Source organism: Nannobrachium achirus, assembly GCF_963921795.1.
Source record: "Nannobrachium achirus genome assembly, chromosome: 12".
NCBI classification, from domain to species: domain Eukaryota; kingdom Metazoa; phylum Chordata; class Actinopteri; order Myctophiformes; family Myctophidae; genus Nannobrachium; species Nannobrachium achirus.
The window spans coordinates 45,786,463-45,797,771 of NC_137832.1; the positions used below are offsets into that span (position 1 = coordinate 45,786,463).

At 41.2% G+C, this 11,309-nt stretch overlaps 1 protein-coding gene across 1 annotated transcript in view; it reads left to right on the top strand.

The window, feature by feature from the left end:
- Positions 1-10,835, top strand: part of adamts3 (ADAM metallopeptidase with thrombospondin type 1 motif, 3) — a gene marked incomplete at its 5' end in the record, with an annotated part of 177,804 nt that extends 166,969 nt beyond the window's left edge. The window contains 3 exons of the mRNA XM_080739631.1: positions 5,120-5,327; positions 6,573-6,690; positions 10,309-10,835. Coding sequence (XP_080595757.1) covers positions 5,120-5,327; positions 6,573-6,690; positions 10,309-10,826 — 844 coding nt within the window. The 3' untranslated portion in view covers positions 10,827-10,835. The remainder of the gene's footprint in view (positions 1-5,119; positions 5,328-6,572; positions 6,691-10,308) is intronic.
- Positions 10,836-11,309: the final 474 nt, after the last annotated feature.

Genomic DNA, 11,309 nt, shown 5'->3' on the forward strand with positions numbered 1-11,309 from the left:
TCATATTTTTATGCAGTTGGCATTAAACTGAGCACGGGCAGTTTATTCTCTAAGAGGAATCAGTGGTTTTCATCTCAATTTCACACAGGGGCACTAGAAATCTTGGGTACCCTGACACCTAGGCTCCCAGGCCCCCTTATAATATCAGGCTTAGTACAAGTTCTGTATTTTTGTACTGACCAATAATGAGTATAGTGTTCTCAACAATATACATATTTTTTGGGTTGCAATAATTGCAACAATGTTTTGCATTTTAGTTTATACTGAGCATGATTTGCCTCTTTAAGTAGCATAAACATATGATCATTATTGCATCAAAGATATACAGTAAATGGATCAAATAGACGCTACGGTGTAAAATAATAACTTCCCCAGAGCTGGTTTTGTGATCTTTCATTCCTCAACCCCCTCAAATGAATTATTTGCGATGATGCACATAAAAGACATCATAGTTATTACAATTAATCCATAAATACAATTCAAAGTATGATGTGGTACTCATTAACAAGCTAGTGTGACACATTTCATCTAACGTCCAATGTATGGTTAATCTCTCTCCCAAGCTGCAGCTGGCTTGGCTCACGCAGAGCTGATTAAGCCAACTGGAATCAATATTTGCACTTGAGCTTTAGGGTTATCCTCCTGAATGGTAAAGAAGGTCAATGTTCTTCCTCAGAGGCCTGTAAATGTGACTTGTGTCCCACTTAAATGAAGAGATTCCATTGGAGAGTAGATGAGTTGTTTTCAACCCTTTTCATATCAAGGTCCATTATTTATTCAGCATTTTGGCCACGGACCACCATTTGATGAGATTTAGCCTCTCAAACCCAAGACATCCCCTTAATTTTATGCTGTATTGATGTTGGTACCATAGGAGAGACAACAGGGAAACGTTGACCAAAATAAAAAAAATTCTACATTCTCTAAGTGTGTAGAATTCTTGGAAATTAAGTAATGCAGAAGATGTTTAACAATAATTTAACTCTTGAGAGCGCAAAATGAAACCAAATGGACCCGTACGGGTCCATTTGGTTTCATTTTACGCCTTCAAGAGTTAAAGATAAGGGTCCATTTGGTTACCAACTCTCCATCGTTTAGCTGGGGACCCCCTCCCCGGACGACTGGTTGAAAACCACTGGAGTAGACCATAATGAAAACATCACTTCGCTGCTCTGCTATCCTGTTGCTTTTTGCTATTCAACGTTCACACCTTGTATAGCGTGATCCATTACTGGATGTTGATGCTCATAAACAGCCACTTCATACACATGAACAAGAAATAGACGTGAGCTTCAACTGAAATGAAAAGTTAATTGGTTTTGATTAGCATAATTGGGATGAATTATTGAAGCATAATTGAATGCTTCATGGCTGCCAAATTGCTTTTGCAGTCCAAATGGTGGAGTGATATGTAGTAATGTAATTAAGTAAGTCATGTTTTGTCAGGTGATTGAAACCATTTCTGTGGTGCAGAGTATTGCCACTGTAAACAAAGATTTGCTTTATGTGCAGTGGGTGTATCAGCTGTCTTCATGTGTTATATGGTTTATTTCTGTTTTCAGCATTGAGGCATTTTTCTGAGAATTATTTACAGTGCCTGCAGTGTAGGCAGATTTAGTACTGGATTATAATGGTGGTACTGTACAGATAAGATTTATTTCAGGGATGATATAAGTGGTACATGTAGATTGCTAAATAAAATAGGCAAACCTTACAGCAATTTAACAGACAGAAGTCAAACATAGTATGTGTGCATATGTGCATCATCACAAATAATTCATTTGTGGGGATTTGAGGAATGAAAGATCAAAAACCAGCTCCGGGGAAGTAATTATATTAAACTGTAGCGTCTAGAGGACGAAATAGGCCATTGCAGTCCCTCGATATTGATTAATTTTACATTTACAATGTTAATAACGTTCAGTATTGGGAAATCCGTCATTTTACTAGTCCAAGTGTGTCAAAGTGTGTTACATGTTGGCTCCTATGTATACATTATGTATGTTCTGTTAGATGATGAGATGATGAAACATTTGACAAACAGACGTGTCCATCTCTGATAAATGGTTGTGCTTTATTGATACATAAGAGTAAAACTTTCTTTGGTGTTCGGCTTCCTTCAGACAACGCAACAGCATAGGTAATAATAAGGGTAATAATAAGGGTAATAATAATAAGGGTAATAATAAAAACAAATACAAAAAGATTAAAAACAATAGTGGAGTTTGCATGTTCTCCCCGTGTCTCCTAGGGTAGATACCCTCACAAAAACATGCAGTAATCCTGGTCTCTATAAAGCCTCCCCCTGGCCAGCCGGGGCGCCTGATGGAGGGGAATGGAACTGGTTGGAATAACGTGTTCCTTCCACGCGCTACGTCCAACCGGGGAAGCTCCCCCTGTCAGGTGATAAGAAGCGGCCTGCTCACTCCTCATGCATTGAAGGAAGCATGAGCTCAGTTCGGGGCCCTCCCCAGGTTGGCAGAGGGAGAGTAGAGCCCAGGATCACAGCTTAGGCAATTGGCACCGGGTGAAAAAATGGGTTACAAAAATCGTGGGATAAAAAAAAAAAGAAAAAAAAAAAAAAAAAAACAATAGTAAGAGAGAGTGCAAAAAAGACATCAGCGTATGTACTGTATGATATGCATATGATCTTCATATATTATTTAAACCAACAGCATTCTTCAGTAGCTGCGCCACAGTTCACAGTAACAGTTCAAGCATATTATACTAGTGCAAGAAAAGGACAGGAGAGCGAGGAGGTTAACGTTTAGCACCTTCATCCTAGCGCTTCACAAGTTCACGCACCGAGAGAGGATGGTATGGTGAACTCTGATGGTTCTAATAGGCAGACACACATGCCATGTGATTAGCCGTAGCCTGACTTGGTCGATGCTCATTTGCACAAAGTTGCCAGTTCATACTGCTCCATGCTGCCCAGTGTAGCCCATCTACCGTTCAGGGTTCCCACGGTCATGAAATTCCTGGAAATATTTTGAAATTAGAAAAATATTTTTCCAGTACTGGAAAAGTTTTGGAATTTATCAAGGGTCCTGGAAGGTCCTGGAAAAAATATCTATGCATTGTCTTTGGTTATTGATTGTGTTAATACCTCTGAAATGACAAATTAAACATTGGCCAAATTGTCAAATATTAGAGGTATAAATTGTGAAAATAGCCGATCTACATGCTCACGAGCATGTAGAGGCGTTGTGAGCATGTAGATCTGCTATTTTCACAATAGAACCGTGTTATACAAAATTCCTCTACTCTTAGTGCTCGTCAGGGTGTCGGGTCCCCAGTTAAAACATGATTATTTCGGGGGTCACGGCCTGAAAAGGTTGAGAACCACTGGCATACACTACCTGTCTTTGGGCATTGCGCATAGGAGTAAGCGACCTGTTATTGAGCTGAATTATTGTTATATAGTCCTGGAAATTGGGTTAAATATTCTGAAAAAGTTTTGGAAAAGTTTTGGAAATTAATTGGTAAAAATGTGTGGGAACCCTGACCGTTAGAAATGGTGGCTGCTTCTGCTCCTTAATGCTGTCAGATGTCAGCACAAGCCATGAGTGTCTGACTTTATTCAATAAAGTCTCAGGCAATAATAAGCCTGGGCCCCATCTTCATTCTCAGATCAATAACGATCGGGAGGTAATAGCCAATGTTCTCACAGCAATTTGGCTGATATTTTCTGTCCACTCTACCAAAGGTTTTGGCTTTGTGGCTTTCTTTAACAGCCAATATACTCTACTACACTGATGTGTAGTCTGTGCAAGTACAGTTATCTAATCAAAATTGCCTGCCAAATTCATAAATGAGATGGTACAGTATGGTAGTTGTATTGCAGTTGTACATACAAATTAAATGAGACAGGACAATTCCTTTGAATTGTTCAATCTAATTTACATACGCTTATGTTTATGTTGATAATAAAACATAGCCGATCTAAATAAAAAACATGGCAAATGTCATCCAAACATTCATCAGTGTAATGTATACACAATCATCAGCGTATAGTGTATGCATGACATTTATTACATGGCTCAATTGCATGACAATATAGTGTCCAAAAGTATGATGCCCAACACAAAATACGTTTCACTCTTATCGTAACAGAGCTCAAAAGGCTAATCCCATGATAATGGATGTTGGGGATATTTTGATTATCGCGATCATATCGTAAATCGCAATTTCTTTGGTCACAATAATCCTGACATGAAATGTTCATATCGTCCCACGCCTACTTATAATTGCGCTCAGGATGTGAGACACAGGATATTATTCTTGCTCCCAATCTCCAGCGGCAGCAGGCTGTTGCAATACCTATCAGTTTTCTTTTGAATGTAAAGACTTGCTCAATCAGCTGCTCTATCTGCGCTATCTCCTCTTCTCTGTACACGTGTGTCTAAATGGGATGTGAGCCATAGGCCTTCACTGCCAGTGGTAGAATAAGTACTTTGGGAATACCACAGTTTAAAGATATTCTGTTAGAAGTAAATGTCCTGCATTTACAATCTTACTGAAGTCAAAAAAATCTATAGGAGAAAAGTAAAAGTATTAATTACACAGAATGACCATTTCAGAATCATATCACGCATATCATGTTTTTGGAATTAAATTGTTGGTCACGTACAGTAAGCCCTATTTTACGCTTAGGCTATTTTAGTGGATGGAGTGAACAGATGATGACGCAGTCCAAAAAACACATTTTGAAATAGTTCAAATAGCTGATCTACAAGCTCAAAACGTGACGATGTAGATTAGCTATTTGAAATTTGTATTTCAAAATAGTAAAAAAGGCGAAGAAGTTTAGGGATTAGCGGTAAAGCATGGACAAAAATATAGCTGACAGTATACTAACTTTTAAGTGTCGCCAATCACACTGCACTGTCAGTACAATCCTGCCAGGATGCGCTTTCCCTCCCTGGCAGGATTGTACTGTAGCTCAACATACTGCCAGACATGACGTAAATTAAATAACTCCAAATTGTTACTTCACGATACTTAATGATTTTGTAAAGTGGAATTCTGGAGAGAATTCTACAAAGCCTAGTTCAAAAATCAACATGTTGTTTTGTATTTTATTTTAATGGTCTTTTTTTCCCCTTCCCATTTCCAGATGGATTGCAGATGATTGGGAGCATTGTCCAAAAACCTGCGGAAGCCTTGGCTTTCAGATCCGGAGCGTGCGCTGTGTGCATTTCCTCCACGACGGCACCAACCGTTCTGTCCACAGCAAGTACTGCAACGGGGAGAAGCCGGAGAGCCGGAGGCCTTGTAACAGAGTACCGTGTCCCTCGCAGTGGAGGACAGGGGCCTGGTCAGAGGTGAGCTGGAACCAGGGACGTGCAGAGATGTTAGAGAGGCAGGGGCTGACGTTTGTAAAAGGGCCCTTTTGGTGAAAATATCGAAAATAGCCGACCTCGAAGGTTTGAGAACCACTGACATAGTAGTCTCTCGAGAACAGACTAACTGAGCTCCAGTGAAGTGAAAAGGATCTTTTCTGTGACGATGGCTAAGCCAGATTGCTGACAGAGAATCAAAGGTTTTTCAAAAAACCTTAGAAGGATTCAAAAGACACTTATAGAAACGGGTCAAAATTCTAATTTTCACGATTTTTCAAAAATAGCAGATCTACAAGCTCGCAGCCGCGCTGTGAGCTTGTATATCTGCTATTTTTCAATAGTTAAAGCATAAAATAATGATACACAATAATGTGTACCCGTTCATTAATGGGGTTGAGTACCTTCTCCACCACTTCCGTTTACCACTGTGTCATACTTTACTTTATCTTGCTTCTTACGTTTTCATTTTGTATTCTTATTTATTTTCTTTAATTGGGTTAATTATTATGCAAACTGCCTGTACCCTCTCACTCTCATAAGCTATTAATATGCTTTTAAAATATTAATATTCTACACGCAGATTATCTGATACAAGGACGTTGTGGACGGGAACAAGACAGATTGACATTAGTGCAGTTAAGGGACTAATTGCCCCAATTCTGAGGGATTCATGTGGAATGCATAATTTATCCATTTTCCTCATTTTATGTGTGCTGCATTTGCATGAAGTCACACATACTGTATTTGTGGATTAATTGATTCAGTCACAGCTGTTCTGTGTGACAATGAAAAGTCAGCCAAAAGAGACGTTTAATTAGTGAGGCCACAAGCTGCTGCTTTCTTCCATTTCTTAATGGCAACATCACTGATCAAGGTTTTGATCACCATCATTGAGTTCAAAACCAACTGGCTTCTAATGAAACGTCAGTCAAAGTAATCTGGTATCTTGTCAGATATTTACGTGCTACCAGTTTACCATTAAAGGTCCAGTAAGCGATATCTTTGTAGTTGAAATAAGTGTTGAAACTGCACTGAGCTGATAGAGCCTGTCTGCAGTGGTGGACTTTAAGTGAAAGTATCAATACTGCAATGAAGAAATACTCTGTTACAAGTAAAAGTCCTGGAATTGATCTTTGGTACATTTTGTTATGTTTTCTTAAATATTTTGCCAAGATTGTTGTCATTTATTTACCATATGCTTAAGCTTGTGTTTGGATCGTTCTGTAGTGCTCGGTATCCTGTGGAGATGGGATAGAGAGACGTCTGGTCACGTGTCGGATTGGGGATCAATGCAGTGGAGAAAAACCAGATGCCATGAGACCATGCAGACCAGGACTGTGTCACGGTAAGCCTGATAGTTAATCAGTCAATCAATCATAAATTCACATCTATTGAAACCAATATCAAACATACATGCTTTATGCTTGTGATTCTGAACCTTACATCCATTTGGATGCCTGTTGGTCCCCGAACCCGACATTGAGAAACAGTGCTGTATGCAACAAATGTAGGCTACAGAAAAACATTATTTGCCTATTAACCTAGCACAGTGGTTCTTGACCTGTGGGTCGGGACCCAAATTATTTTGGGGGGTCCCCAGATGATTAGCTGAATGTGAAACATTGTTTTCTCACTCAACAGTAAACAAACCAACATACAGTATAAGTGTACAGTATAGAGGGTATCTGCACCTTTCTAAAGTGACAATTTAAGGACTTTTAAGACCCTTTTAATGACTCTAAAATAAAAAAGAAATATTAACATTGGCCATATTATCAAATATTAAAGGCAGAAATTGTGGGGGGGGGGGGTCTCCAGTTGATATGATTATTTTGGGGGTCACGGGCTGAAAAGGTTGAGAACCATTGACCTAGCAAACTAACCAGTTTAACAACCGGTAAGAAAATAGTGGACATTATATTGAATGATCAGGTAACATGATATTTGATGAATACTGTAAAATTACATTCCCTGCTGGCTATCTACACTTACACTTACACTTCACTATGAACAGCCCTAATTCTCCATACTCAATTTTGTGTATGCATTACAAAAGCCTAGCTTCTACGTAGAGATTTACTCTACAGTGTATTTATTTACACAATGTTGCACCGACAAGATGCAGGAACCCATCTCATACCTATTGAAATGAGGGTTCAAGAAAGGGTCAAGAAATCCACTCTGCAGTTCAGTTCAGATTGAAGAGCCATTTAAGACCTACTCAAGAACAATCTTCGGTGACCAGCCTTGGTGAATTTGTTATTTTATGCCTGTTCTTGCATTACAAATTGTTTTCTAACATCGTGTTATGTTTGAAAGCCAGGCTGTCAATGGTTATGTCCCAGCACATTATAGCATTTCTCATACTGAGGGCACTTAGTTGTTGTCGTAAATGGATTGCATTTACAGTATGTAGCGCATTTATCCAAAGCATTTACAGAGTATTTCACATTCATCCATTCACGCACGCACGCACGCACGCACGCACGCACGCACGCACGCACGCACGCACGCACGCACGCACGCACGCACACACACACACACACACACACACACACACACACACACACACACACACACACCAATGGCAGATGAAACCATGCAAGGCAACAAGATGCTCATCATGATTCATGAGATAGATACATATTTTATCCCGCAGGGGAAATTCAGTCGCACAGAGGCAGCATAGTTACAGTTACAGGTAAATAATAATAAAAAAATCACACTCGTGTGAACTGAGCGGTGGTGTGTGTGTGTGTGTGTGTGTGTGTGTGTGTGTGTGTGTGTGTGTGTGTGTGTGTGTGTGTGTGTGTGTGTGTGTGTGTGTGTGTGTGTGTGCAACAGCGCCCCTCCCTTAACATGTGTGGTCAGAAAAGGTTACTGCAGGCTACAGACAGACAGACAGACAGACAGACAGACAGACACGGAGACAGACAGACCCACACACACGGCCACGTATAGGAGCGTTGTGACCACCGCTCAAAAAAAAGTACTGTTGTGTACAGCAATAAAAGGGAAAAAGAAAAACAAGGACCCTCAACAATACGGAGCAATACGGAAATAAAAACAAATAATTACAGTCATTACAGTCATTGACATACATTCATTGAATACATTCCTCACCATATCTCGTCATAAAAAAACATAATAATGATAATTATCAGTGCAATGTCAATAAAAAAAAGTGTCCATTTGGTCAGTGTAAAAGTGCTCACATTGAGAAACGGCACAAAAAAAACCCTACCCTAGGAATATCTTTGAGATCAGAGTCTTTGGAACATCTATTTATTCTAGGCCTTGGATACGTAATGCTGCAGCAATGCCGCCTTTCCTTAAGAATGTAAAGTACATCAAGGAGGTTAAGTCACGGTTGACCAAGCGACCGCTGTGTGTCTCATTGTAGAGCGATGAGGGGTTCAATGCAGGGACGTGCTGGCCATTGGGAAAAGCGGGACAACTCCCGAACGGCCGGTTCATTCCCTGCCGGTCCAGGCCGGCCATTAGGAAAAAATAAAAAATAAAATGTCGGCCTTCGTTCCATTTTGGGGGCTGGGCGGCCAACAAAGTAAATCGTCAGAAACCTCGTATCTCCAAGTTTCAAATTTGGACATTTTTTTCACAAAGCAAAGCCATGCTTCATCATACAAGGCCGTCGCACAAAAGTAGTGAAAACAGCAGATCTACAAGCACACAACGCCTCGCGGTGCGAGGCGTTGTGTGCTTGTAGATCGGCTGTTTTCACTAGTTTAAATCATTTTTTTAAATGATACAAATACAAAACAAACGGTTTTGGACATACAAGGTTTCCACTCGACAACAACGAAATATATAGAGAGAGATCTCTCTCTATAGCGCGCAATGAGGGCGTCTCCAACTCTTTTTCCCAGGCTGAATCAGGGGCCCAGCACGTCCCTGGTTCAATGTCTTGTGCAAGGACACGTGGACATGCAGCCAGCCAGGAGGAGAATCGAGATGTGAACCTTACGATTCCAAGGCATTGTGAGCCACTGCTGCCCATAGGTTACATAGCTAACTTACAATTTTCAAAAGCTATTGCTGAAGCATGAGTGGCTTTCAGGTGTAACAAAGCCATTATTCATGTCAGGGGTGTCAAACTAATTTTAATTCACAGGCTGGATAGGTCAAAACGTGTCTAAACCGGGCCATATGACGTTTTACCTGTGCACAAATGCGTGCATGCTCTTACTCCCAATGCTGAAAGGCACGAGTTATGTCTGTAATATGCTGTCACATTATACGCTACATGATGGCTTAGGCTACTGATTTCAGGTCTTGGACTAATAATGGGAATATGAAAACTATGCATTTCATATTTTATCAGGTGTGTGCTGTGCTGTAGGCTACACAGTTAGGCCTTTCAGCGTACATATGGTGTGCATTGTGTATTCTATGTTGGAGTGAGTGTCCACTTGGCACTGTTAGTAGAATGTCAACATAATACCTTATATTTGAAAAACACTGCAAGGTTATATATTGCTGCTTTGCTGTGAATAAAATTGGAGCTTTTAAAGTGACATTGCAAGCTCCCTTCTTGTTTAGATTAATACCTTCCCACATATTTCCAAACATGTACATTTTGACATTTTGATCATACCATTTTTCATGATTTTTATGATCAAACCTCATTCACGTTTCATGAATAAGGTTGAATACATTAATGCGACCGTTTTTGGGAAATACTATCCAGTATCCACTGTTATGAATGTTAATTAATACATTGTATTTCAGTGAACCCTTCAGAATATGCCCTTTTTAATGCTTATTTTTGCTGTAACGTATTGTGTGATACAGCCCATACAGCATTGAGCGTTGTAATGAGTTCTCTGCTTGTGAATTACGACTTTTGATCAATTTTCAAGGCTATCTCGTATTGCTTTTCAGTGCTTTGTGAGACGCGCTGATGTGTCATTCTTTTGTGTTCTTTGTGTCCTGTGACTTACAGACGAGCCATGCAACGGAGACAAATCCATCTTCTGCCAGATGGAGGTGTTGGCGCGGTACTGCTCCATCCCGGGTTACAACAAGCTGTGCTGCGACTCCTGCAGCAGGCGCGGCGGCGCCCTCTCTCTGCTCTCCGAGGCGGCCGAGATGGAGGACCAGGTTCGCTTCGGCTCTGCCTCCCAGCTCCTAGAGACACTGACCGCCTCGCTGGAGGCCAACGGCACCCGCAGCGGAAGCGGGAGGCGCGCTAACAGCAAAGGCTCTGCGAGCTCCGGCAACGCCGCCAAACACAAGGCCACACCCGCCCCGCTGAAGAAGCGCCCGTCGTCGTCACAGACGAGCAACTCGCAAAGGCGCGTCGTCCCTCAGCACGTGAATGGCAGAAACCTGCCTGCCATGGCGCCGTCGTCCTTAGCGGTCTGGCCGGAACGTCAGGCAGATACTACTGACGGGCAGAGGTCGGGCAGCGCGACGGAGAGTAGCTGGCCCGCGGCGGGGTTTTCAGAGGTTGACAGATGAGTGACGATATTAACCACTTGAACCCTAGCGTCCCTATTCTGGGCAAAGTTCACAACGGTAGGGGGTGAACATTCTGAGGAAAATAGCAGATCTACAAGCTCACAAGCTTTGAGCTTGTAGATCTGCTATTTTTTGGCGAAGAGATCTAGTGTAGAGAGCAGCGGTTCCCAACCTTTTCTGGACCAGGGCCTACTTTAGGATGGTGAAAGCATTTGAGGCCCACCCAGCGCACCACTTAAATTAAGCTGAATGGCTGCCGTGTTAATGACCAATCAATCAACTGTGGTCCAGCTTGGATCAATGAAAATAATAAAAATGGACCGTATACTTTAATGTATGGGTATCAAAATGAAAGGTTTGAAAGCAAAAAATGCCATGACATTCTTTTTTTATATTATCATTAAAATTGTGGTGTTTTGCCAACTTTTATTATCCGCACGGCCCACCAGTAAGCCCCGGCCCACAGATTGGGAATCGCTGGTG